Here is a 27,113-nt window from a genome sequence, read left to right on the forward strand (position 1 = left end):
TCCAGTCAATGTTTTTTGGACTGTACTCTACAAAAGCATTTCCCTTTTAAAGCCCAGCTTTTTTCCCCTTGGAAAGCAGAAAAGGATGCTATTTTGGTTAAGGGCAGAATACCTGCCGATTACAATTTAACCTTTATCTGAATGAAAAAGTGTTCTTTATTGTCAAAATGGCAACAGCTAGTGTGAGCTCATATTTCAGTCCAGGAGCATACACTCCCCAAGTGTAGTACTGCTAAAGAATTGATTACTTTGTCATTACTAATGACTGTCAGATTACTGTTTGAAACAGCTGAAACATATACTATGTTGTTATACAAAGTAACATTATTTTAGCTCTAAGTTTTTTTAAGTTGCACTTTGGTGTAGCCATTTTTAGTAAGATTTTATTTCTTTGTGGAAAAAATGCTCTCTTTGGAACAAAATTGAAGATTTCAGGGAGTAGTGTTACATTTCACTGGCAGTTTTTAATAGCCTGTATGACCTGTAGTGCTGTCTCAAGTGCTAAGAATATCTCAGTCATTCCTGGGAAGGAAAAAAAAAAGGGAGGCGGCAATTTTTTTTTTTTTAAATTTAAATTTACAAATTTACATCTAGATGTTTAATTTCTTGATTGCATATATTTGCCTCTTGGGAAACTGAAACTTCAGAATTTTTTCAAGTGGTAAGATCAACACTATAGGACTAACTTTAAGCATAAAATTAGTCATAGATAGATACTTAACAAATTATTTTGGGATTGGTACAGTCATAGTAATGTTTTATGACACTGTTGAGGCTTCCAAAATACACTTTTAATAAAGGTCAAAAAAACCTCCTTGCATTGCATGGAAAAAGTCCTGCAGGTAGCTTTATTTTTTTTTGTGATGTGTTTTATAAGATAACATTTGGCTCCACAAAAGCTATACAGCTTTCCAGCAGAATCTGCTACAGTGTTTACTAAGTCTATACTTAGAGCTGTCTGTGGTGTTCAGTAAATTTGCAAATTCCAACAGCTTTTTAGATGAAAAGGTGAGCTTTCCAGTCTCCTAAACGTCCATGTTGCTGTGGCTAAATCCAGACATGTGTCTGTATTTCAGAGTATTCTGCAGTCTTGTCACAGCTATTTTCTGTTTGATGCTTTTTGCGAGATATATTTGTGTTACTTAATGTCACACATTGAGGGGTGAAAATAGACTTCTTACAAAGTATTCTGACTTCTCTGAAAAAGAGGATTCAATAAATCATACAACATTTTGGAAGGAACAACAACCACAATAAGTCATTAAAAAAGAGCACCTAATATTTCTCCTTGTAATCATTAGCAGAGGAGAAATTTTTGAGTATGTGACCTGAGGATCATGAGAACTGTGTGTCACTTTCCTTGCTTTTCCACCTCTCTTCTCAATGAATAATGCAAAAAAGACCCTCACCTATAGTCACTGTTTTCTGAACTTCCAAAAATAATGTCAGTGGAAATGAATTATCAGCTGATTTATTTCAGCTGAATGTTTGAGCTAATTTCTTCATAGTTTCATCAATAATCTAATTTAAAATAAAAAAGATTCAATATTAAATCTCTCAGGCAACATATCTACTTAATAGGTTTTAGTTTTGCAAGACTTCAAAACGGATAGAAAACTTCCTGAACTCATTAATAAATCCTCCTTTCTTCTCTGTGTTTAACTCACTCTCCCATGTCTGGTGAGATGTGGTGGCTAATGTTGCTTTTCTAAATCTAATGAGGCCAAAAAGCCATTTTACATGCAAAAGTTTTGTCATCTGCTCTGCCTCTCAGTTGTCAGGGCTTTCTAGAAGTGATTTTATCTTATTTATAAATAGCCAAGAGTTCTTAATGATCCCCAAAATAATACGGTTATTGGGATGTTAGGACTGTAAACACGGAGATTTTAGCTCCCGTATGGCTTACTTCCCTCAGGACTGTTAAAAGACAAAGCCTAACAACCACTCTCTTTCTGAGCTCAGCTAAGAGTGGAAACCTTAAAATAACAGCAGCAGTTGAGAAAAAAAACATGATCTATTTGTATATTTTTTTTCTTTTTTGCCTTTCCCCATTACTTTCTACTTTTAGCTACACCTCAGATGTCAGACCTTAATATCAGGCAGATCTCCCTGTGAGAACAGTCTTGTCCCTCTTGCTTGGGAGCTGCCACTTAATCAAGTGTACACCACTTCCATTTGGGCCAAGTGTAATAAGAACATGTGAAAGAGTTTAAATTTCCATTTGCTTCCTTTATGATAAATTTCAGTGGGAATAATGTAGCCTTAGTCAAGTAGCAGACTGTTTTTAGATGCTTACCTAAAGGTATTTAAAGTGTATGTATAACCCATCATGTTTTCAATTTTTAATACAAGATTTTATTCTTGTTATCATCATCTTCATTAGGTACAGGTTATAGTAACATGTGTTCTGTGGGTTTTTCTTTTAACAAGTACATTTCCCCAAAACATTTGTCAGACACCAGCATTACTTTCACTAATGAAATCTTGCTATACTTGCAGAATTCTAGATTCATAGTAAATGTATTCATCCTCAATTCTTCAGGAAGGTATTTAATTATGTAAAGCAAGAGTACAGCTCCTATGGCAGACATTGCATTCTAGTACATTTCTGCCTTTGCACTGTAAGTAGAATTTCATGGCATGTATCATGCTTCCTCAAAATATTTTAAGGATGGGAGAGTACGAGGACAAATACTCCTTTCAAGAATTTAAATAACTTGGGAATTCTTTTATTTTAGTCTTTACAAAATTGCTGTGCCACATTACATCTTGCATCTATGTAACACAGAGTTGAATTTTCCATCAAATGGAGGAAAGCACTCGAGGAAACATGAATTTGCTGTGTCTTTCAAATTGTTCCACTGAGAATATAAAAAGGGAATGTCTGTCACTTCCTAAATTTGCAGGTGTTTGTGACCATGCAGAACTGTGTCATCTCCACTGTAGCCTCTGGCAGTGTGGCTGCTGAGGAAGGATTCTGACACATCCTGTCCTGAAGAGTACCCAAGTACCAGAATGATTCAGGAACTGAAGTGTCTTAAATGTGAGGGGCAGGGTTGCAATAATAAATAAATTGTCTTTAATCAACCCATAAACTGGTTGGATGATGATGGTAGAGCAGTGATGAGACTTTTGCTATGGTATTGTATCTGAGTTGTGGTTTATAATACATTTTAGTAAAGGCCATCTGTCCTAACTGTGGAAACAGACTATTTTGATATTCTTCCTCAAAACTGGTCAGAAGAATAGGATTGTTCTATGTCTTATCTTTTGTCTTCTGTTACAGGGGCCCTGGGGGTGGTAGACCATGGCCAAATCCAACCAATGCCAATTCTGTAAGTAGTAAATATTTAAAATATATCAGATGTCATTTTAAATTTAGGGAGGTATTTCTCATTAATACACAAGGAAAAAAAATCCTCTTCGTTCAACAAGGAGAATACTGCATGCTTTGTTTTTCGTCATAACCCTAATGCAGATCAGGTAGAGTGAGAATCAGATCTGAACAGAGAGCTCATTGACCTGCATGTATCTGGCTCTGCATCTTCACATCAGTTACAGCACCTCCGTAACACAAGGTTATTCTGGGGTGTATTTAAAATACATTTTAGCTTCCGTTATTGCAGGTTAGATGAGTTAGGTCAGCACTGTCTGGTCAACCAGATCTAGAGAAATCACAGCTTCTTAAGTTACAGCTTAATGCGTGCTCACATATTTTACATACTGAAAGTACATTTGCTGCTCTTAACTAGTGAATATGGAGTCATAGAGCAATTTCTTGTGAGACATCACCGATTTTTTAGGGTTTTTTTGTAAAAACTAGTGCACTCAATTGAATTTTTTTGCAACAACCACAAAACGAGATAGTCTAATAGCAGCTTGAAGGAAGAGGAAGTCAGTAAGGCAATCTCCCATGTCTAGTATTTCTTCAGAAAACACAAAGGTAAAGTTTTCATTCAGTGATCACTTATCGTTAGTATAAAAATGTGTCACTTTTTAACACAGGTAAGATGTGTCTAGCTTAACAGACTAACCTGATTCTTTCTGTTCTCATTTACGTTTTTTCAGTTCTGCTTAGGACAACTGGGGAAAAAAAGAGCTGAAACTCTTCCTCAATTTTCTTTTTGATGTACTCAACTAAAGTGGATGTTAGGGTGTTTTTCAACACTAGCTGAAATATTTTCATTCTGTGAAATTAATAGAAAAGTCCAGTAACAGATGTACTTGCAAAAATGAGTTGGCTGACAAGTCATCTACAGTCTTGTATAAGATGTCTCCGTATATCTTCTGTAATAAATGTCAGAATTTAATTTATAATGAAAATTGAATTTGTTCCTTTTTTAAAAAAATGCATAATGCAAATAAATAAAATAAGTATCTTACAATCATAGAATTGTAGAATCCTTAAAGTTGGAAAAGACCTCTAAGGGTGTCAAGTCCAACTGTCAAGCCAAGAGCACCATGCTCACTAAACCATGTCCTAAAGCACTGTGTCTTTTAGGGTGAAAGATGTCAAAGAGTTCCTTTTTCTTTTATGACCAAGATTTTAGGCGAGAGTGAGTATATATCAGAACATAAAAATTCAGTCCATGCTTGGGATGGCTCTGAATTCTTACTGACATAAATGCAAGTACATGCTACTTAAGTTGTAAAGCTTATAAAGCATATTACATTAGTAATGTTATAGCTTAAGCTTTTACTATGGACCACAGATTTTTACAGACCTTATTTTGGCTCCTGCAATAAGAATAACAACAAGAATTACTCTCATAGTAGATAAAAGACCTGGGTTGGTACTAGATCTTGCAACCAAGTATCTTTAAAAAGCGATGCCAGCTGTTAAAAATGTGTGCCTCACTTATTATGAAACAACGGAAAGCAGATATCAGACCTCAGCCTGCAGATATTTAAATGTGTAAATAACCTTCTTCACAACCATTTCATTAGAGTGCCTACCAGGACACAGTAATCCTAAATAGAAACATTTTTACTGGAAATACTGGGTATTAAATTTGATTTGTGACTGTAGTGCTAGTTTTGAACCCAAATGTGTGTACAAGCTATTGAAGAGATACTTGCTTTGACAAAACCAGCAATTTTTCCATAATCCTTAACTGTGTCTTTGAAATAAATTAAACAAAGAACTGTTAACCTACAGCTGTACATAAATATATGTATGGACTCCACCTCACTGCAGAGGAAATTACTGTTTTGTTTCTGTTGAAATTACAGATACCTTATTCTTCAGCATCTCCTGGGAACTACGTAGTAAGTACACTTGTGTGTGTGTTTGCTTATTACAATAGATGTTACATTTTATTTAGAAAAAGAAATAGCTGTCCAGATGTTAAGAAGAACCCTTGTGTATTGGTTGAGAACTGAACATCTGATCTGCACTTACGTTTTTTTTCTGCCATCTCTGGTGCATATGTTGATGTTCATTACTAGAGTCATTATCAGTCTGGTCAAAATTGCCCCGAGTGCCGTTTTATTTCGGCAAACATTTATATAACCAATACAATTTATTGTCTTTCAATAATGAAGGACAAAAAAAAAAACAAACCACAAACAACCCAGCTTCCTTGGTAACATGATACCATGTATGAATTAATGAACTACCATGTATGAATTAATGAACTACTTCTGAAAGTAAAGCACTGAAAGTGTTAGAACAAGCTTTTATCTCTCCAAAGATACATGAAAGCATTTTAAGGGAAATTTTTATTTGTTTAATTGCTTTCTGAAGACTTGAAAATTCCTTTTTTGTTTGTTTTTTGTTCTCCACAGTCTGTTATGTCTTAATTTCATGGGTGTTGTGTTTGATTCATTATGGATTAGTTGGTGTCATTGTTTTTTTCTTTGTTTGTACTTCAGAATTAAATAGTTAATTTTTTTTTTTTTTGACATGAAACACAAAATGCTAACCTGCTTTCTGGAACTTAAGAAATGCCTTTACCTATCAACAGACTGGTTTTTGTTGGAGTATATACTGCTTGTTTTTTTCTCTATTCCAAGAAATTAACTTTATTTGTCCTTTTAGGCCCTTTATTGTTATTGTTACTGCTGTATGTGGATTATTTGTACTTCCAATGTACCCTGCTAAGGGGTATTCTATTCGTTTTTATCACATGCTTAATACTGCTGTCACAGTGTAATGAGGGAGAGTTATATATATATGTATGAATGTATGTATATATGTATAAGATTCCAAGTCTCTATTGGTTGGTCAGGTTTCAGCAGACATCTCTTTTGATATATCATGTTTTGTCACCTACAATTAGAAAACTACAGAGTATTAGCTTCAAACAGCATAAAACCTGAATCTGTTTTAGAATGTGGAAATCTCAAGTTCTTCACCATAAGGACAATGTACCAGTGGTATTTTTCATGGTTGTGCTGCTTATAGGTTTCTCTTACTTTTAGTCTTACTAAGAGACATGATCCTGAAGAGCTAAACCTGAAGGATGAGTTCAAAGATTAGCTTATTTTGTTTAGACAAAAGCAGTTTATTTTGTCCTGTACTTAGACAATCAGCTGAGAAAAAGGTTATGTCTCTCTTAAGTGTCCATAACTCTGGTACTCGTTTAGCCACATGTTTAATGGAAACAGTCCAAATCTGTTGATCTCCAGACCAGTTCTTTAAATGCAGAGCTTCATAAATTTCTGTCTGTTGGGAAAAGGCTTTCTGGTTTTGCCCTAGACATTAGTGATCAGTTATTGTTGCAGATTTTGGAGACTTTTTAGGAATATTTGACTTCGTATTCTCATTTTATAAGAAGTTCTGAGAAAGCAGAAAAGAAGGTACTACAGGGAATTAGATTTTAAAAAGCAAACCTAAGGAAAATGCAAGTTGTAGTAGCAGACTCTATGGATGTACCAGGTCAGCTGGCATACATAACTTGAACAAAAGAGGGTTTCACCAAATTTCATATAGACAGAGGAGGAGAAAGAGTCCCTCTTTCAGAGATGATGATGAGTCTGGTGCTGGAATGTTACTTCTAATTGGCAACATTGAAAGGAAGTCAAGAGATAGGCAAGATGCAAGGATGAAACAAACAAAAGATGGAAGTATTGGAGAAAATGCCTGAGCCTCAGTGAACTCCAGCTGGGCTACTGGAAAATATTGCTGCCTGTTTCCTTTTCCTTACTCTTCTGTTGGAGGTTACAACTCCTTCAGGTCTGCCGCTGGAGTTCCTTGAATTAGTGACCCTCTTCATCCAAAACAACTGAGGTTGATTGAAGCATTTTTAAAGACCAAGGTCCTTACTGAAGCATTTTACCTGACCCAAAATAGGTGGAGGGACACACAGAGGGATCTCCAGGTGGAGCTGAGGCTGCCGCTACCAGAGGATAGTGGTGGAGCACCAGAGATGGTCCAAGAGTTGAAATCTTCTGCCAGGATAAATACTTGCACAGTGCATGTGTTATCTGATGCTTACTTGCTTCAGATAACAAAGGCTCACCACATTTTGGAAAAGGAACGCATGAATTCCAGCCATACAGCCAGACAATTAAGAAAAGCTGAAGGTCAGCAGTTTCCAAGAGAGCTAGCGTTTGGGAGAGTTGTGGTCTGGAGAGCTCCTAAACCAGCTTTTACATCAAAGAATGTGTGATCTGGAGCCTCATGCTTTGAGAACTTGATCTGCTTAGTTTATCAGAGAGTTTTTGAGAAATAAGTCCATTACATAATGTGTTCTCAAAGTGAAAATAGTTGATACCAAGAGACTTTCTAAGAGAAGGAAGGATAGGAGCAATGAGAGTAAATGCAAAAATAAAACCTGATGCAAAACTTAGTAGTGAAGATAAGTAGCTTTTCTAACTAGTGAGTAATTTTTATACCTTTTTATGTGATGCTGAAAATACAGAAAAATCTAAAAAACTCCAGTGCGCGTAGTGCACTGGTACATAAAGTCAGTCTGTAATGCCTACAGAGTCATGTATATAATACAAAGGTCACTTTGAATTTAGAGCCTGTAGCTCTGCAGCAGCAGTGGTGGAATTTCTCACTGCTGAGGGCTGCACAGGCCTTTCAAAGAGTTTGGGCAAGCTTGATCCCAACATACTAATTTCTGATTTAGTTGTAATTTGGGAGGGGAAAGAAAAGCTATGTGGTAGTACGAAAATGAAGTTTTGATTGTGCCTTGATTTTTATAAGATGATCTGTGGGTTTCATGGTGGAGCAAACCTTTGTTCTTAGCATGAATTACAAACTTCAGTTGGTGACCTTGCTTAGATCACAAGCAAGGGGAAGTGCGACATGAAGAACTGGTAGGTGGGTGTTATGCATAAGGGTATAGAGGTATATATATATATATATATATATATATATATATATATATATATATATATATATATATATATGTTGACTGACTTCAGGGAGGTGCTGCTGCTTCTGGGTGGAAGATTTCTGTTTCATTTACAATTACTGTGGATGTATCCCTCTGGAAGTATTTCACTTGTGCAAACCTGCCGAGGAGTGTTACCGGTTAGGAATCCAATACACGGCAGGGTTTGTCCAAAATCAGTGTTTGCTCCTACATCATTGCTAAATGATATGTTCAATAGGCCATTGAGAAACAGTGTCTGTTCTTTTAAATCCAAAACTTCTCTGCGTCCTTCCAAAATACCTTAGTGAATTATAGCAAATCTCAGCAGTGCCCTTGTAAGCAGAAAGGAACAACTGAGCCTTTATTTTCAATGCCACTGAAAAAATACTCTGGAGCAGCATAATCACTATTTTAAAATATAACAAAAGAGATAAAAATATAATAGTCATATGGCAATTAAAATAATCATCTGTTTCTAGCAATCTGTGTATTGTTTGTTATGGAAAGTCAATGCTTACTGACTTTTATTGACGCAGACATTAGGAAGCAGGAAGTTGCAGTTCTGTTCTTCCTAAAAGATGGGGATGTTTGGAATAAAATTCTTGGATAAATTCTTAACCTTAAAAAAAGTGTTTAACAATCAGAGCAGTTTGTGTGCAGTTCTTAGTAATAAACAGATTTGTAACACAGAAATACCTGGGAAAAAAAAGAAAATAAATGCTCCATGATGGAAGATTCATGGGGTTTTGTTGTTGTTGTTTTTAATCTTTGATATAGCAGTCTAGGCAAATGATACAACTGTACCCAGCATTATCCTGACCTTTTAATTCTATTTGTCATTAATTTGTGAAGAACTGTTATTTTTAAAAATTGTAGGATATTATACAAACAGAACTAAGATGCCTATGGTATTGAGGTAAAAAGTCTACCTGATAAAGCAAGCTTTCTTAACATGATTAGGCTCTTCTGTCCCCATAGGACATCCCCTTGTTTTGTGCTTAGCAAACACTGTTTACTGTGAACAAAAGAGAAATAGCAGCTGAAAAAACAGTGGTAATAAAAGTAGGTACAAGGAATTAAATATAATTGTCTCAGGCCCTTCTCCAAGCATTTCTCTTGTCTGACTCACAGCATGACACAGAGTTAGTGACTAATGGATATTCTTGGGTCTGTATACCTCCATACATCAGAAGTCTGTGCCAGAGATTACTGACCAATTGCCTTGTCTGAATCAGTGATGAGTTCTTTTGCTACATTATCAGAAAATGTGCTCACCAGAGTAACTCATGACATTCATGGTACTTTGTTTTGTTATTTGTACTGTGATCATTTTTCAGTGTGGTGTTTCGTTCTTTTAATGTTAAATGACATTTTCTACTTTCTCTAGGGTCCTCCAGGAGGTGGAGGCCCACCAGGAACACCCATCATGCCTAGTCCTGCAGGTATTGAAATCACTTGGAAATAATAAAAGACAATTATAAGTGATTGTAGGAAGTACAGGAATTCTTTTTCAGTGGTTGATTTTCATAAAGAATCAGATAATGATATATTACTAGGCTGATCTTGCTGTATCAGGTTTTTTCCTGTGCTTGCACTCTCTCTTCCTGCTATGTGTGGAGATAGCAGGAAGCATTTTATCTCTGCAGTTTAGAGCAATCCATTTCTCTGGCTTATGAGCCCATCTTTTCTTGCACAATTTCAGCAACAGCACGTTAAATGATAGAAGACAGTCTGTATTTGCTTTTGTTAGTGTTCTCCAGGACAATTCCACTAGTTTGGAAACAGGACATCTCAGAAACTGGAGAAACTCCTTGTAGTATACTATGGGAAAGAGCTGACCAACATGTGGCTAAGATCTGTGCTGCATCGTGCAGCAATGTCATCTGACTGACAGAAGGTCATGCTGGACAGGTTGCTAGCCTCTCTCTTGCAGTGGAGGAGTAAGATTCCAGAGGAGTCATTGTCATGTCATACCAGTGATCTGTTCCCAGAACTTCAAGTTCCCCATTTTACCTCAGGTAACACGGTCTGTGTCTTGCAACTGGGATCATATGGAGATCTCACCTGCGTGCAAAAGATTGTCCACATTCCTACTAAGATTTGGGGAAATGAGAATGGGAGGATTCAACATGGCTGGCTACATTCTCTAGGCTTAAAGAGGGTCAGCTAGATGTGTTTCCTTCCACTGGTGTTCTTCAGAATACTGTAATACAAAAGTGGAACTGCAGGATGTTGTGCTCTCCCGTGGACATAATCAGAAATCTGCTAAAATGAAGCTAATTATATTTTGTGTAACCCAATATTCAATAGCTACTCCTTTCAGCAAATATCTGCCTGTGAAACTCACTTTCACCAGCTAAGAGGGACCCATTCACCTCAGTGAATTACAGCACCCTCAGTCCTTATGTCCTGAAATATTCATGTTCTTCCTGTCCTCTACATCATGAGAGGGTAGGGAAGTTTCCTAACTGACCATGAAAACTTGCACCAATATAAGAGCTTCATCAAATACAATTCTGAAGTTTAAAAAAATACACAACCTAAGATAAAGCGTAGGGCTTCCTTGTTAATATAATTAGTGAAAAAGATAATTAGTGCAAGCTGGCATTTAAAAGTTAGAGTATCTTTTAATGTAAACCAAAGTAATGGACAGCCTGCACTTTAAAAATAGTCAGCACGTGTTAGGCTGTCTGTGTGCAGCTCAAGTGAAGCTTCCACTGCCAGTTGTTCCCATTTTCAGTCAGAGACTCAAAGATGTTCTGAGGCTTTGTTTTCCAAAGGATGAATATATTTGGAAATTGGACACCTTAGAATTTTGCAAAGGTGTTTATTTGCCTGTAAGACAAACCAGCTCTGAGGGTTCCTGTCTACCAACCAGGCTGTATGTATTTTCACATCGGCTAGCAGAACATGGGGAGAGCCAGAGATGTGTGTTCTGTTGGTTTTGCCTACCCTACTGAATGTTAAAAACAGTTTATTATATGCTAATTTTACTTTGCTGACTTTAGACTGAAAGCTTTCCTTGCCCCTATTCCTTAAACAGCATATTTCGGTGTTCTAGCAATACACAGTGCTATGTAATGGAATTGTTTATTTACCAATTGATACTTAGAAAACTGTATCAGAAAGGTTAAGGAACAGACAAAAATCTTGATCTTAACTTCCCAGTGTACCTACAAAAACATTCTTGCAGGAGGTCAGGCCACGTTCTCAGTTCCAGCATGTTTCAGTGGTTGTGATTTTCTTGCTTTCACTTCTTCTGACTCAAAAGTCCCTCATTACCTTGTCTTGGAAAAGAAATTCACAGCTCAGCAGTGGGTTTTGTGTGTTTTATTAACCTCAAAACTCTGGTTCAAAGAGGTAAAACAGCCTTTTGGAGGATCTCTGTGCAGAGAATGAAGCTATTCTTTATTCTGTTTGCAGATGCTATAGAGGTATTGATTCTCAAAAGCTGCCTATTTTTTTAAATCATACTGTCCTCTTAGGGATGTATTTAGACTTTTCTTTGGCTATTCTCCTAATAAACCTTTTCATTACGTGGCCTATGTCCTTGTCAAGGTCCCTTGGGAAAGGTTTTTGCCTGATTTGTCTACTCTCTGCTGCGTTTTTTGCATTCTCTTTCATGCTAACATTGATGAAAGGCATTAAGACTTTCATGTGTCTTAGCACAGTGAGGATAAGCTGGAGATCAGAATGAATCATTTATGTCTACTAATGATTCTTAGGCATTGGTTTCTTAAGTTCAACTCAGAAGAGTTATCTCACAGGTTTCAACTCTGGCAGTGCTCCACCAGGAAGTTCACGTGCATTGATTGGAGGGAAAGAGCTGAGATGCAATACAGCTGTGTTAATATTCTGGGAGAATTTATTATCTTAACAACCATGCTATGCCAGGATGCTTGTGTTGATTTTGAACTCAGGTGTTTTTTTGAATCATTGCACCACAATGTACCATGAGGATACACCATCTAAAGCTGTCCTTACAGTTAGGATCTTTGCACAATGTTCCACTCAACAATTAGGTATATCCAAAATCAAATTGACTGACAGGGATGAGAAAAAGAAATTTATGTGGTACACTGACTTGCAGTCTGTATAATGAGAAGCTATTTATCATTTATTACAGATGAACAACAACTACAGGAAGTAATCTGTTTTATAGAGAATATTGAAGAATGGTGAAGTAATTTGGAACTCTAGGAAAAAGGGTTTATGGAATTAAATAGTTACAGATACTTGGTGATTTATAAACTTTTTAACAGTCACGCATAAAACTGGAGTCTAGAAGTACTCACTTAGGGACCATTGCAATTATTTCTTTTCATAGCTCTGTTGTATGGTAGCAATAGACAGAAAGGGAATGAACTCTTCCATTGTATTGCCACTGTGTATCAGTGATTCAGGCACAGAAATAATATGAACAAAATGGCAGGAAATGTATTAGGTGAGTAGTTTTATCTAAGGGTATATATATTAGCACTTAAAATCATCTTTTATTACAGATTCAACCAACTCTGGAGACAACATGTACACTTTAATGAATGCAGTACCACCTGGACCCAACAGACCTAATGTAAATATGAACCTAGTTATAGATTTCTCTGAATTCTGCAGCCTTTTATTAATTCAAACTCTACATTGCCATCACACATCAAGAAATCTTAAGTTTTTCATTTTTATGGGTAACACTTAAGTTGCTTTCCTCCCACCACGTGCTTTCTAATGTCTCCCAAATCAGTCATGCTAACACATGGAAAATAATGCTTGGAACATATTCATCTACATGGAAAAGACCTTAAAAGCTTCTGCATGTGGATCATGGGGACAACTTGGTTTGTCACACAACAGTGGGCATCATCCTAGGAGCTGCCACTAAGCATTAGTACCTGCAGGATTCAGCATCCTTAAAAGAGGAGAAAATTGCTGAAAGTGACCCAGTATTATGTTGCCCTGCCATTCTGTAAAAAATTACAAAATTAACAACTCCGAGAAGAAACAAACTTCCTGTTTATATAACTGAAACCTACTGATTCAAGTATTTGCCTAATGAACTAGTTAACTTTTGAAAATTTTTGCTTAAATTTCAGCAGATAAAAATCTAAATTCTGGGGAATAATTTGTTTCATCTCTGATCCTCCTCTATGCCTATATCTGGTTACAACCACGTGGGTTTTTTTTAATGACAATCCATATTATGGGCCAGTAGAACTTAAAAATACAAATATTTAGATACAGCTAAACCAATTATGCAGTGAATTTTAGAAATTTTTCTGTAATGTTAATGGCTTAAAGATATGAAGAGGACTATATCTAAGATTAATAGCTGAAACTGGTCAGAAACTGCTCCTGCTGTAGAGGTCAGTATGGAAAAAGTGGGGTTTGAAAGCTGTTAATAAGTCACTCAGTGAAAAGACCTGTGAAGTTCCTTCTGACTTCAGTGGCAGCAGAGCTAGGTCAACACTAGCAGAGTCACACACAAAGTGTTAAAGTAAATAACAAATTATTCCTAAGTTAAACTCCAGTCTACAGAGGTGTGAGAGTTTCCAAAAAATCACAAAGATAGCATTGGAAAAAGTGAAGAAATGCAACTGATGTTTTTCCAGTCTTCATATGAAAGATTTTCACTTACTTACATGTTTGAAGCTGAGATTATCCATTTTTCCTTTTTTTTTCTCTTTTGAGAATTATTTTCTTCTTATTAGATTATCTATAAAAAATGTTCAATGATATTTTTAAGTGTTTGATCCTCTTGTAGTTTCCCATGGGGCCAGGGTCGGATGGACCTATGAGTGGACTGGGTGGAATGGATTCACATCATATGAATGGATCATTAGGTAATGATAGTGAATATTAAAAACATTGTGTGTTTTCAGTGATTGGTGCCATATTCTATGATTAGTTCCCTGAGTTATGTGAAAGACTATATAAAAATATTTTTCGAACTGAAAAAGATGTATATACCTAAAAAACAACTATTAGGATATTTTTTAAGCATATGAAACATATGGCATACATCATGCACCTCTGGAAGAAAAATGCCATATAAGAAGAGTGTAGTTTTAATCCAGTTGATGAAAACCAATCTAAAAACATGCTGTCACAGTAGTGTAAAGGTGAAGACTTAAGAACTGCTTTTATTTACCCCTCTTCCTCTTTGGAAGTCTTGGGAAGGTGTCATTGTTACATGCTGGTACACATTTGTATTAATTACCTGTAAGTAATTTATTACATATTTTGATGTATGCGTTAAGCTGGTTTTATTCCAAAGTCTTGATATGCTCATTTGTTCTATATTTAGCCATATGTCTGTTAAGTGTATTATTAATACATCTCCATTAGCAGCTTCAGAGTGGTGCTGATTTGAATGCACACAAAAGAAGACAAATTCTTGTCAGTGCATGCAGAGAGAGAAGGAATAGTGTAATGCTTGACTTTGGACACTTTCTGAAGGGCTTGTGTGTAGTGGAGAAGCCTTGCACAACTGCAAAACACTCACTGCTTCATCTCCTGACTGTCCTGACAAATTCTTCACCTTTACTCTTTTCTGGAAGCATGATAGACACTTGAAAGAGATTTAAGAAACAAGCCACAACTAAATAAATTGCATTTATGCTTTCCTCTTCCATACCCTCAAGTAAATAAATGCCTTTGTTTTATTTCTGCTAAGGCCCTAACACTAGCTGAGAGTGCAGTTCTTGTGCTGTATTTGGAGTGTTTGTCATGAAGACAACAACACGGGGGGAACAGAGGGCTGCAAAAACTTAAGATCTCTTTGTTCTTCTATCTCCTGGCCCATCAGCAAGGTTCTCTTTCACATTTGGAAGCTGTCCTGATGCCTGCAAGGAGCACCAGCAACAATGCAAAGTGGTGTTTTCTGTTATGGGGAGAAATTTAAGCCAGCTAGATACAGTTCAGGCAGGCAGAAGTGAAGCTGCCAGTGTTCCCTTTGTTTATGTCCCCAAAGAAAAGCTCTGTCACCTTCCCAGCACAGGCACAAATCAACCTAAACACTATGCTGTTTAAGTCACAGAATCACAGAAAACCTCTGTTTGGAAGAGTCCTCAAAGATCAGCCAGTCCAACCCTCAACCCAGCACTGAAGGGTCAACACTAAACCGTGTCCTTGAGTGCCAGGACCACATGCTGCTTGAACACCCCCAGTGACAGTGACTCCACCACTGCCCAGGGCAGACCATTCCAATGTCTGATAATCCACTCTGTGAAGAAATATTTCCCAATATCCATCCTGAACCTTCCCTGGCACAGCTTGAAACCATTTCCTCTGGTCCTGTTGCTTGACACCAAGGAGAAGAGGTTGCCCCCTTCTCACTCCAACCTCTCTTCAGGTAGTTATAAAGAGCAATGAGGTCTCCCCTCAGCCTCCTCTTCTCCGGACTGAACAACCCCAGCTCCCTCAGACACTCCTCATAGGCCATGTGCTCCAGGCTCTTCAATGTCCCTTGCTGCCCTTTTCTGGACACACTCCAGCACCTCAATGCCTCTCTTGTAGTGAGTGGCCCGGAACTGAACACAGTACTTGAGGTGTGGCCTCACCAGTGCTGAGCACAGGGGGATGATCACCTCCTTCATCCTGCTGGCTGCTGTGTTTCTAATACAAGCCAGGATGCCATTGTCTTTCTTGGCCACCTGGGCACACTGCTTGCTTGTATTTGGTCAACTCTAAACCAATACCCCCAGGTCCCACTCTGAGTCACAGCTTTCCAGCCACACATCCCCAAGCCTGTAGCTTACCATGGGAATGTTGTGATCCAGGTGCAGGACTTGGCACTTTGTTGAACTTCATACAATCAGCCTTGGTCCATCAGTTTAACCTTTTCAGATCCCATTATAAAGCTTCCCAACCCTCCAGCAGATCAACACAGCCACCCAGCTTGGTGTCATCTGCAAACTTACTGAGGGTGCACTCAATCCAAGTCGTCGATAAAGATACTAAAGAGGACAGGCCCCAGTACTGAACCCTCAGGAACACCAGTAGTGACTGGGAGCCAGCCAGACTTAACTCCATTCACCACCACTCTTTGGAAGCCCAGCCATCCAGCCAGTTTTTAATCCAATGCAGAGCGCACTTATCCATGCCTTGTCCTGTGACTTTCTGAAGGAAAATGCTGTCCGTACTACTATGGGAGGTAGACATCTCTTAGGTGAAAAGTTGGGAGGTTGTGAGACAGGAATTATAAGAGGTAAGACAAACGGAGAAATTTGCAGAGGCTGTGACAAGATGACCAAAAAAGTTAGCTCTCAAACCTCATTTAGCAGAACAATTAAAATTCAACAGTAGGCATCTATCTCCTAATAGAATTACCTTCTTTTCTAGGAAAGCATGTCCCTGAAATTCCTAGATTACTTTGCATAAGGACACCTTGTGATTTTTCAGCCTTTCTTTACATATTACAGTCCAAAAATGGATCGTTGCTTTAATTAATAATGACGCACATCACAGCCAAATAAATGAAAAACTGTGTAAAAGTTAATCACATCTTCTTCTGTCACTTTCTATAGCCTCAGCATTACTTTTCAACTAAAAAAATTAAGTTGAAATAGTTATGGAAGGATTTTACTCATACTTAGTATTTGGTTAGTTACTTTCTCCACTGAAAGTGTTGAAGTGTTTAGTCAAATTAATGACGACTGTTTTTAGTGGGAGCTTCATATCTGAACTGGAACTTTAAGGAGAAGGGGGCTGGGAGAGATTTGCTGCATTCATTGCCATGCTGCAGCAGGCATGTCACACAGTAGCTGTGTGATGGATGGATAAATTGGTCAAGGTCTCTCTTGAACTTCTACAGCTTCCTTGATTACAAACCTTCTGTTGGATATCTTTTTATAGCTGCAATGTTTAGCAAGAAATCTTTTCTTGATTTCCGCCAAATTTATCCTTTGGTCCATGACAAAATAACTCCATAGCACTTAGGTATCTGATGTATTTATAGAGAGAAGCCTTATTTAGCCAGGCTAAGTAGAGTAAGCTGTTTTAGTCTCCTCCCACAACTCCATTTTCTTGATTGTGTTCCTCTTCTGGTTTTGTATTCAGTACTCTTGCAGAATTTGTCTTTCCTGAAAATAGGTGACTGGAATTGTTTACTGTCTGTTGCTGCTAAAAATTCTTTTATTGATACAGGCATCCTAAAGTTGTATTTCCTTTATTCTTGGCTTTGCCTGAGTGAGAGCTATCACATGTAAAAAATTCTTTTCAATACTCTTGGACTCATTATATTTGATTTTATTTAGTTTCTGTTACTCTGGTCCTCAGGATCATCTACTTCCTTCTGAAAAATACTGTTGTCATCAGTATTTGTACTGCATTGAAAGCTGATGTCATTTCAGTCAATTTCAATGGTAGGCTGTCAGCAAAAGACACTGATGAAACCCTCCCAGGTGACCATACTAATAATAGTGGTCTTTTTTTTCCTCTGGTATATCAATGTTAACTTGTTAGCCATGATTCTGCTTTATTTCTTCTCAGGCTGGAGCACCATTTCCCATAGGTGGATATACCCCAAGTTAATTGTATTACCTGTATCTACTATGCCTAAGAGGACAAGGAAGTAGGACATAGAGTTTCTTGGGTTGTGCTGAGCTGTTTCATCCTGAAAGGATTCTGTCCAAATAACTGATGCAGATCAGAATGTGTGTCCTTCATTCTCCTCTTTTTTTTTTTTTTGCACTCAATGTGTACACAGAGAAAGGACTAACTTTATTCAGTACTGAGTGTAAACGTTCACTGAGACTCATGGGAAAGGAAGTGAGATGGCACATGGATGCCTATGTTTTAAAATATTGCTCTTACACTGTATATTTACTATGAAAAGAAAATCTTAGATTAACTTTAGCTCAGAACTAACTGGATAATTGTCTTATTTTCATTTAAGGCTCAGGAGACATGGACAGTATTTCCAAAGTGAGTATCTAATAAAATATTTGGGATTTTTAGAATGTTTCACTCTAAACATATTTTCTTTGTCTTTATTATGAAGCTTTTATTTATGTGTCTACATTTTCTTCTTGTCAACTTTTTGGAGGCTATGCAGACAGAACAAGTTTCAATTGAAAATTAAAAAAAAATAATAAGAGTAGTAGACTTCATAAGTCTACTATATTGATAATATAGTCTGCTACTAAGTAGGCTTATTTCCTACTGCATAATACTGTCTATTAATGAATGATTAATTATACCCAGTTCATAATCTGATCATGTCACAATTTTTCACACCGTTAAGATAAATGAATATAGTTCTAATAATCAATCCTAGTTAAATGTAAATTTGAGAAAATGTCATTAGGATGTTACGTTTATGCACTACTTGATTGCTTTTGCCACCTCTGTCAGGCAATGTTAATACCTTAATCATTAGTATAATTTCCTAAAAGCTAGATGAAGAAGCACTATTTTGATATCACAACCATTAAATAGTTGGAAATTAATGTGAGTTTCACCTGCAGGGGTTTTACATCTACAAAAATAATATTGTACTTGAATGTATCACTTCTTCCATAAAAATAAAACTCCTGCATATGTGATCATCATTAATTTAGGTATTAATGAGCTTATTTGCTATTGATAAAGTACCATAAATCCCCTGCAGAACTAAGGAGACTGTTTTGTACGCAGCATTTTCATGTGTGACTGAAACGAATAAATACTTTGCTACAACAGTCTCCCTGCACTTTCATACTTTTGATCTATATATACAGGAACTGATGAAGAGATTGTTTTAGTTAAAACTTTGTCATTCATTTGTAGCTAAATTATGTAAGATCTTCCAAGAAAGTACCATGGGTTTGTTTTGAGCTTATCAGCTGCTGCTGTACCATGATGCTGTCACCAGATCTCTCCCTGTGCCAGCTTACGTTTTAAATCTAAGAATGGTCTGCACATGCTCCAGTCATGATAAACACATCACTGTAGGTCTGTTCTCGGGAGCTATGATGAGATGCCAGTATGTAGGGAACAAAACACTGAGCTAAATTCCTGTGGATTAACACAGAAACTTGTAGTGTGACATTGTATAGAATACGTTTAGAAGGCAGGGATCATTCATAGTCACAGATATTTGTATATACAAATAGGAGGAAGAGGAGGACCCTGTACAGTTCTACAGTTTGTGGTCTTCTGGTGGCATGGTATGGGAGAAGGGGAGCCTGTAAAGTATGCTTAGCTTATCCTTCCCAGAAAGAAGGACCTTGGCAATATGTGTCCAAGGCCATTGCTGCTCCTGTGAGGAAGCAGTGTCTATAGCAGTCCTATGTTTTTGTTCATTTTTAAGATCTATGGCATATTCAGGCTCTGCAAAGAGTGAAATGGTGGACTGAAATGATCTTTTTGCCTTAGTTGTGTTGTGCTTGTATATACAATGATGGTTGAGGTTGGATGAGGCCTTGAGTAGCCTGGTCTAGCGGAAGGTGTCCCTGCCCATAGCAGGGGGTTTGGAACTAGATTATCTTTTAAGGTTCCTTCCAACCCACATCATTCTATGATTCAATAAAAGCCTCTAATGAGATAGTAAGCTTACAATACTTGAAAAAGATCAACATCCACGTTTATTCTTCAGTTTTGTTATTGAAAACCACAGCATTTTTAAGGAAAACCCCCAAGACACTTCTATTAGTTTGTCACAAGATTGTTTTTTAAAGCCTGTATTCAACTCACTGGTATTGAGTACCAGCATATCTGCTAACACAAGTTTCAAGAGCTCTGAAAACTTCTATGAAAATATTCACTTGCACATCTTGTAACTGGTTAATCTTAATGAGTAACTCCTAGAAATCACATTCAGTGTCTTGTCTTTTTCAAATAACTAAAAGACATTCAAAGACTAAAAGACATGCTAAATTTGGAAGTAACACAGTCGTCCTGTTACACCATTATGTCTTCTTCTGAATAGCACTGCCTAATATGTAGCCTTCACTGATAGCTGTAAAAGTGTGTGGGTGGCATTGGTAATTTCAGGTAGGTAGTAGTACATAATGCTTTTGAAACTTAAAGGGAAAAGTTCTGCCTGTAAGAAATAGATATCTGGGTCTGATGCACGCAAAACTATTATGTGGCTCCCTTCCAATTTTGTACAATTATCAGGATTGTTCTTGCTGAGGCTCCCTGCATATATCACTGGCTAGCCTTGCAGTTTGGCTTTTTCACAAGTAAAATTGCCAGTGACAGAAATTCTTCACTGGACTTAACATAGTTTGGCAGGGGTGATGATCAAATTATAAGTTAAGACTTCAGTGGAGTAAAATGGATGTTGGGAGGAGCAGATTATCAGTTCCTAGGAGATGTAGAAAATTAATCCAGTCTTGGTGGGATCAAAACAGCTCAGAGAATTCAGAGCTACATTTTATAGAGATTTTAATTTCATTGGCTGAATGGCAAAATGTTTTTTATGAAGTAGATTGAGATGTGAGGAATAAATGAACAGAAATTATGCATATTAAATAAACATTAATAATAACCAGTGTTTCTTGCAGTGCTCATAGAATTTGTGCAGGCATCAAAGACATACTTGCTTTGGGAAAACACAGCTTGTGCCACAGTGCGAGACCCCATGATGGCTATAAAAGCAGCCCAGGAGAGTTGCTATAAAAGTGTTTATGTCAGGAACTGGAACCTTTGGGACTGGCACAATTGCAGAATTTCAAAGTTCTGTGCTACACAGAGCCGGATGAAATAGGGGTAAATCCCTTAGGAATGAAAAAAAAAATGAGGGAGCATCATATAAATAAATGCAGCATGGCCTTAGTGGATTTTAAATTTTGTAGTCACAGATTTTAAGGCCAGAAGGGACTGATAGGATTGTGTAGTATGACCTCCTGCATAACACAGGCAACCAGACTTCCCTGAATTAATTCCTGATTAAGGTACAGTAGCTGTAGTTGAACTAAAGCAATAGTTTTCAGCCTTTTTCAAGCTGCGAATCCCTGAATACTTGCTATACTAACTTCACTGAATAGCAAACTTAATTATCTGGTGTTGATCAATTACTTAGGCTTCTTCGTTATCTTTGGTGGACATGTTGCCCAGTGATTTCTGGAAATGTGAGAATCACAGTTCCAAGAAGCAATAAAGAAAGCTTAAGACCCAAGGCAGGGGTTTTGACCCAGCTCTTTCAGATACAAATAAAAAAGTTACACTTGCATGTAATTAATTTTAGATTTAATCTGTAACTGAAAATAAATACATCAAACTGAACTCATATACATACGTGACCATTCATACTGAGAATGATGATCGTCTGTCAGAGGAATATAATGAAAACTTAACAGCAGCCTAACCATACAAAATACATTACAAAGCAGACAGCATATACAGCTGTCAGGTGTACCAGTTTGCTAATGCAGTTACAAAAAGTAACTGATTTAATTTATGGTATTTGGTGAAGCTCAGAACACCACTTTTGGTTCTCTTTGGAAGTGAAGTAAATCTGCAGAACAGTGGAATATGTTGCAATATATAAATTATGAACAGTGGTCAACATAAGATTACAAAGAGAAGCATGCAGACATATGGTGGGAAAGGGAAGCAGAGGTCATAGCTATTCCATCCTGTTTTCTGTACAGTGAACACTCCAGTGCACGTCCTTAAAGCACCAGAGAAGGATAGATAGCCTGTGTAGTTCTGGGGGAAGTACCAAGAAATTAAGGGGATATTTTTTTAAGAGTATTTTTTTTCCCCAAATGTCTCCAATGAAAGTTTGACCTATTGCAGATTTAGTTCTACTAAATGAAGTCTGCATGCAGGTATTTTCAGAATCCAAAACACCTGAATTTTGTAAAGAGAAAAAAATCTGTATGCTAAGAGACAGACTTTATCAGGATTGTAACTGAGAAAAACATTTAAAAAAAAGAGGACACTTTCAATTAGGTTTCTAACAGCCATTATGATTTGATCCCTTTGATCAAGATCACTACTTGAAATTGCATTTCATTAGCTTGCCCATTGACTGCACTTGGTTTGTGTTAAAATTATGACATTCCAGATTTGCATTTGTGTTAAGTAAAATCTCAACAACAATATTGCCTTCTGTTTTTCAGGATCAAAAGAAAATAATAATAATAATAATAATAATGGGAAGAACTGTGATAGATGTAAATGTTTCATAGTGAAGTTCACTACTTTACTCCCCCCTTTCCCTGACTGCTCCTTTTCCATCACAAATCCTCTATAAGTAGTAGTCTTAGCACTGATGGAAAGAGAATTGCCCATGCTCCAGGCAGGGCAAGGTAAAAAAGCCTAACCAATTATAGTGTCTACAATAATCATGTATTAGCTATTCACTCAGCAAAATTTCTGTGATTGTTACCATGTTTCACCCTTACTTTAGGTAACTGAAGTTGAAAATATTTTCTGAACATTGCAGAGGTAGTTGTGTGCTACTAGGGAAGATCACAAACCTTTATGCTTTTATTATTTATTAACATTTCAGTTACACCTAGGCACTGAAAAGGTAGGTTAAAACCTTGTTGCGTTACGTTCTATATAAGCAAATAGAAAAGCTCCTCCTGAAAGTGTTTCTGAGACCAGTGCAGGGGCCAACTGTTAGTCAGGAGTCTTTTATCTAAAATTCTGGTTAACACTTTTACATGTGAATGCTATGTATTAGCTGTGCTCACTGAAGTGGTTTAGCACTTGAAGCAGACTTGTCAACCACTTGCAAAACTGTGTTTTGATAAACTTTGAACACTATAAACAAGGAGCCCTGGCACAGGCTTTTGCAATGGTCTGTGTAGGCTAGATCCAGCCATGTGTCTACCTTATGAGTGCATACCAGTTAAGTCAGATATGTCAAGGCATGTGCTTGACCACGTGATGTAATGCAGTGATAGAGCTACTTCGTATACCTGCTGCAGTCATTTATAGCTTTTCCTGACTTCAGTAGGAGGAGATGCTGTCTATAACCTGAAAAAAAGAATTACAGGTAAATAATTCTTGGTACAGGGAAGAAAACATTACTTTACAGGCTAAAATTAGTGACTGAATCATGCAGAACCCTGCAGAGGCTCATGTTTTTCTCTGTGACAATCCCAGTGCATTGCACAGTGCATCTTAGCACACTACAACATCATGAAAAGTGTGCCTTTGGCATGCTTGGTGAAGCTGGCAAATGAACTGAAATCTTCAGCATTTAATCTGATTTTAAAATCTTATTTAACAGAACTCTCCCAGTAATATGAGCATGAGCAATCAGCCTGGCACTCCCAGGGATGACGGTGAGATGGGTGGAAACTTCCTAAACCCTTTTCAGAGTGAGAGTGTAAGTATTTCTTCCACCTATTTTTTTTGTTGTTGTCCTGTTGTTGCTTTTTACTTTGTGAACTTTTATCTCTGTCTTTTTGTTTTAAGAAAATAAGAAAAAATAGCAGCAAGAACAAAAACACAGTACTGTGCCTTGTGTGCTTTTTACTAGCTTCTAAAATTATAGTACTGATTTCACCAAAAAATTGCACAAAAGATGCCTAGAAGTTGAGCTGAAACTGGAAAATGTGGAAGGCATAGATCTACTGCAGAAACTCTTTTTTCTAGATTAAGAGGTCAGTGAAAGTTAAATCCGTGGAACAGTAATAATTACACCAAACATACTCAGTAATGCACAATGGGCATTTGTCAGGCAATATCCAAGCAGCCTATGTACACATAGTTGACAGATCCTTACATCCAAGTGTTCCAATGTGTGGCTGCCCAACCTTTCACTCCTAAGCAATGTGTTTTGCAGGGAATGTCTTTTAGAACTGGATTTGCACTGAAGTGTATAATTAGAGCAGCTGTAAATACTATGTTGGAAAGATGCAGTGTGCTGTTAGAGCCAGGAAAAGCAAAGGTTCCCTCTAGTGTTCATTGAGACCAGTGATGCATTTTTAAAATGGAGAATGCTTGAGGCAGCAAAACGGTGGTGTAAAATACATTAAAAAGCAAGACTACAGTATTTTCCTACTCATATGCCTGAAGCTGGGTTTCTAAATCCACATTTAGGTTCCTAAATAGGAGTGGCCTGATTTTTCAGAAGTGCTGAGTGACTTCAACACTTCTATTCTTATTGGAAATCACTGCTGCCAGAAGTGAGTGCAACTTCATTAACTATGCCAGTGGTGAACTTCAGCTCAGAAATTGTGACAAGTAAACAGCTTCTATCAGATCACAAACAGTTGAACTGCATGATAGATTTTATGGTAATCAGATCTGGGGGGGGGGGTTGGGGTTTCCTTCTGTAACTAGTGAAAAGGAAGGGTTTCTGCATGTTAGCTGTTGGTTACCTCATAAAGAAGGCACAGACTCAGATTGTGTGGATTATTGGAGAAGAATGATTTATCTGGTCCCAAAATACTGATGTTTCAATGTCTGCCAGGAAACCAGTAACCACAGAACCTCCATTAAATGTGATCCTTGGTTATGGTAACTCTTGACTCTCAATTTGGCATATGTTGCTTGTACTGAGGGCAGGCAGTCTGATGGGCAGGCCAGTGCACAAGCTAAGGTTGTAAAAAGAGGAGCATTAGTCGTACTCATAGAAAAGTACATTTTACATGCCACACGCATCTGAGTCTGCTTCTAGGCATTGCTCCCTTTCTAACACGAGTCACGTAGCTCTTGGGAATTGTCTTGCTTTCTGATTGATATTCTGTTACTTGGCTACTTAAAGTAGGTATTCTTATGAAGTCCTGGCTCACAGAAATTTGCTGTTCAGTTCAGGAGTGTTGGCTTGGCTCATAAGTCACAAAACACCTTTAGATCACTTTGCAATTCCTTGTCCAAAGTGATTACCCAGGTACTTTGGTTTTAAAAACAGGCAATCACTTGAACAGATGCTTTGCTTTAAGCAGTGAAGCTGTGCTCTTACTGTAGCTAAAGACAAGCATGTTCTTACTAGCTTTGCTGGCCCACTGTGGGAATGCTCAGCAGGACATGTAAGCCCTAAAGGCAGACAAACCATCAACGACATGACAAGGGACGAAACAGACATTACCCACACAGTCCATTCTCTGTAGTTCACATGACAGGGAAGACCCATCCAAAATGTTTTTTCTAATATGCTTGGACACTTGGAAATGGCCAGCTCAAAACTCTAGCTTTGGCAGGACTTTTATTACATACCTGTTTTTCCGAAGGCAAATTTATCTTTTTTGTTTCTTGTATCAGTTTTCATAATGCTAATACTTCCTGTATTTGAACATGTTCCTCTACTTAGAAGATTTTAGGCCGAATTAAGTGTTTCTGCAGACAGCAATTTTCAATTTAAAAGCAAATCAGGCAAATAGATGTGCACTTCTAGGCGTTGTGGTGTCCCATTGATTATTGTAATGAAGTACAGATAACTTGAGGGCGACTGTAGCTTGTATAAAGGCTTCAGTTCAATTTGTGTTACAGTAATAACGTATTGCAGTGATTGAATTTCTGGTTCACACAGAGAATAACCATTGATCCTGGATTCAGCTTGACTACTAAAACTGATAATACAGAATAATACAGACCAAAAGCCTAGTTTAATTCCAGTCATGTGTTTTTACTCCTTTCTTCCCATAAAGTAACAAAAAGCTTTCGAAGTTATTTATGTGATTCATCTAACTATGAATACAACTGGTCGGCTTGAGACTAGCCAGTTGTCTAGCTAAATTCCCCTCGTAGCCAGCACTGAGCAGGAAAAGGTATGGAAAGCACTGGTGAAGAATAGGTTCAGCACAGCACCCAGGGAACACCAAACCAGGCTTAAGGGAGTTGCTTTATCAGCAATAGCTGTATTTTTGCACAACAGAAGTTATGGTACCACAAATTGAACTACTGCCTTAGCAGAGGCTGTAGTACAAATTTAGGAGGAAGTTCAAAGAGCATGTTTATGTTCATGTTGATGTTTGAACTCATTACTGTGGTCCAAAAGTGGTAACTATTTTGGGGGGGAAAAATGGTTGTTAAAATGTGGATTCCTCTTTTTTCAGTACTCCCCTAGCATGACAATGAGTGTGTGATCCGTTAACAAGTCTCGCCGTGAAGACCACAGTGAGTTGGCCCTCTTCAGAGAGCTACCACAGAAGAAAATTATTCGTCCCAGTGTACAGTTTAACAAAAGGATCTCTGACACAATCAGACCCACCTTTTCCTTTTTTATTCTTTTTCTTTTTTTTTTGTCTCTGCCATCTCCCCCATTTTGTCAAGAAAGTGGGTCCCAAACGTGATTGAGACAACTGTAAAGAGTGGCATAACAAAACTGCCCAGGATGGAACTGCAAACAATTATCTGTGTATGTACATGTGTGGGTTAAAATGTATGTATGTGTGTGTGATGTAGAAATGCACACATACATATATAGACCCACCGGACATTGTAAAATATTATCCCATTACATCTTAAGTAGAAATGAGAAGTAGGGACTTTTATTCTTTTTTTTTTTTTACTTCACGTTTACATCTTAATTATTAAAATTTGCTTTCCCTCTCCCCTCCTGAATTGTTTTATGTTGCATATATCACTGCTTTATAAGTTATTTTTTAAGGTGAACTCAAATGATAAATTCTTCTGATTTTGTAAATGTCTGCCATTATGGATAGGAATAAAATTGCTTATACGAGCTTTCATTAACTTGTGTTTGATACCAATTACCCTGTGAATCACAAACTGTACTGTGTCAAGAAATAGAAGAAAGCTCATCTTAATTTTTTTGAAAAATTTAATGACTTTCAACAAAACTTTGGGGATTTTTTTTATACTTTGCCTTTAAAAAAAGAAGCACTGAAGGTTATTTTTCTTCATTAATTGAAGCCTAATATCTGCAATATCTATTTTAAA

General features: G+C 37.3%; 1 protein-coding gene across 22 annotated transcripts in view; it reads left to right on the forward strand.

The window, feature by feature from the left end:
- SSBP2 (single stranded DNA binding protein 2) overlaps positions 1 to 26,304 on the forward strand; it is a 188,855-nt gene extending 162,551 nt beyond the window's left edge. For 12 of the 22 annotated variants that reach the window (XM_054397793.1, XM_054397794.1, XM_054397807.1 and 9 more), the window contains 8 exons: positions 3,287 to 3,335; positions 5,233 to 5,268; positions 9,715 to 9,769; positions 12,830 to 12,900; positions 14,083 to 14,161; positions 18,217 to 18,245; positions 23,494 to 23,592; positions 26,267 to 26,302. In XM_054397793.1, coding sequence (XP_054253768.1) covers positions 3,287 to 3,335; positions 5,233 to 5,268; positions 9,715 to 9,769; positions 12,830 to 12,900; positions 14,083 to 14,161; positions 18,217 to 18,245; positions 23,494 to 23,592; positions 26,267 to 26,296 — 448 coding nt within the window. In that variant the 3' untranslated portion in view covers positions 26,297 to 26,302. Of the gene's footprint in view, positions 1 to 3,286; positions 3,336 to 5,232; positions 5,269 to 9,714; positions 9,770 to 12,829; positions 12,901 to 14,082; positions 14,162 to 18,216; positions 18,246 to 23,493; positions 23,593 to 26,266 lie in introns of all 22 variants that reach the window. The other 10 variants (XM_054397804.1, XM_054397808.1, XM_054397813.1 and 7 more) reach the window with 7 other exon arrangements.
- The last annotated feature ends 809 nt before the right edge of the window (positions 26,305 to 27,113 follow it).

This window comes from Indicator indicator, chromosome Z (assembly GCF_027791375.1).
Source record: "Indicator indicator isolate 239-I01 chromosome Z, UM_Iind_1.1, whole genome shotgun sequence".
Taxonomy (NCBI): Eukaryota; Metazoa; Chordata; class Aves; order Piciformes; family Indicatoridae; genus Indicator; species Indicator indicator.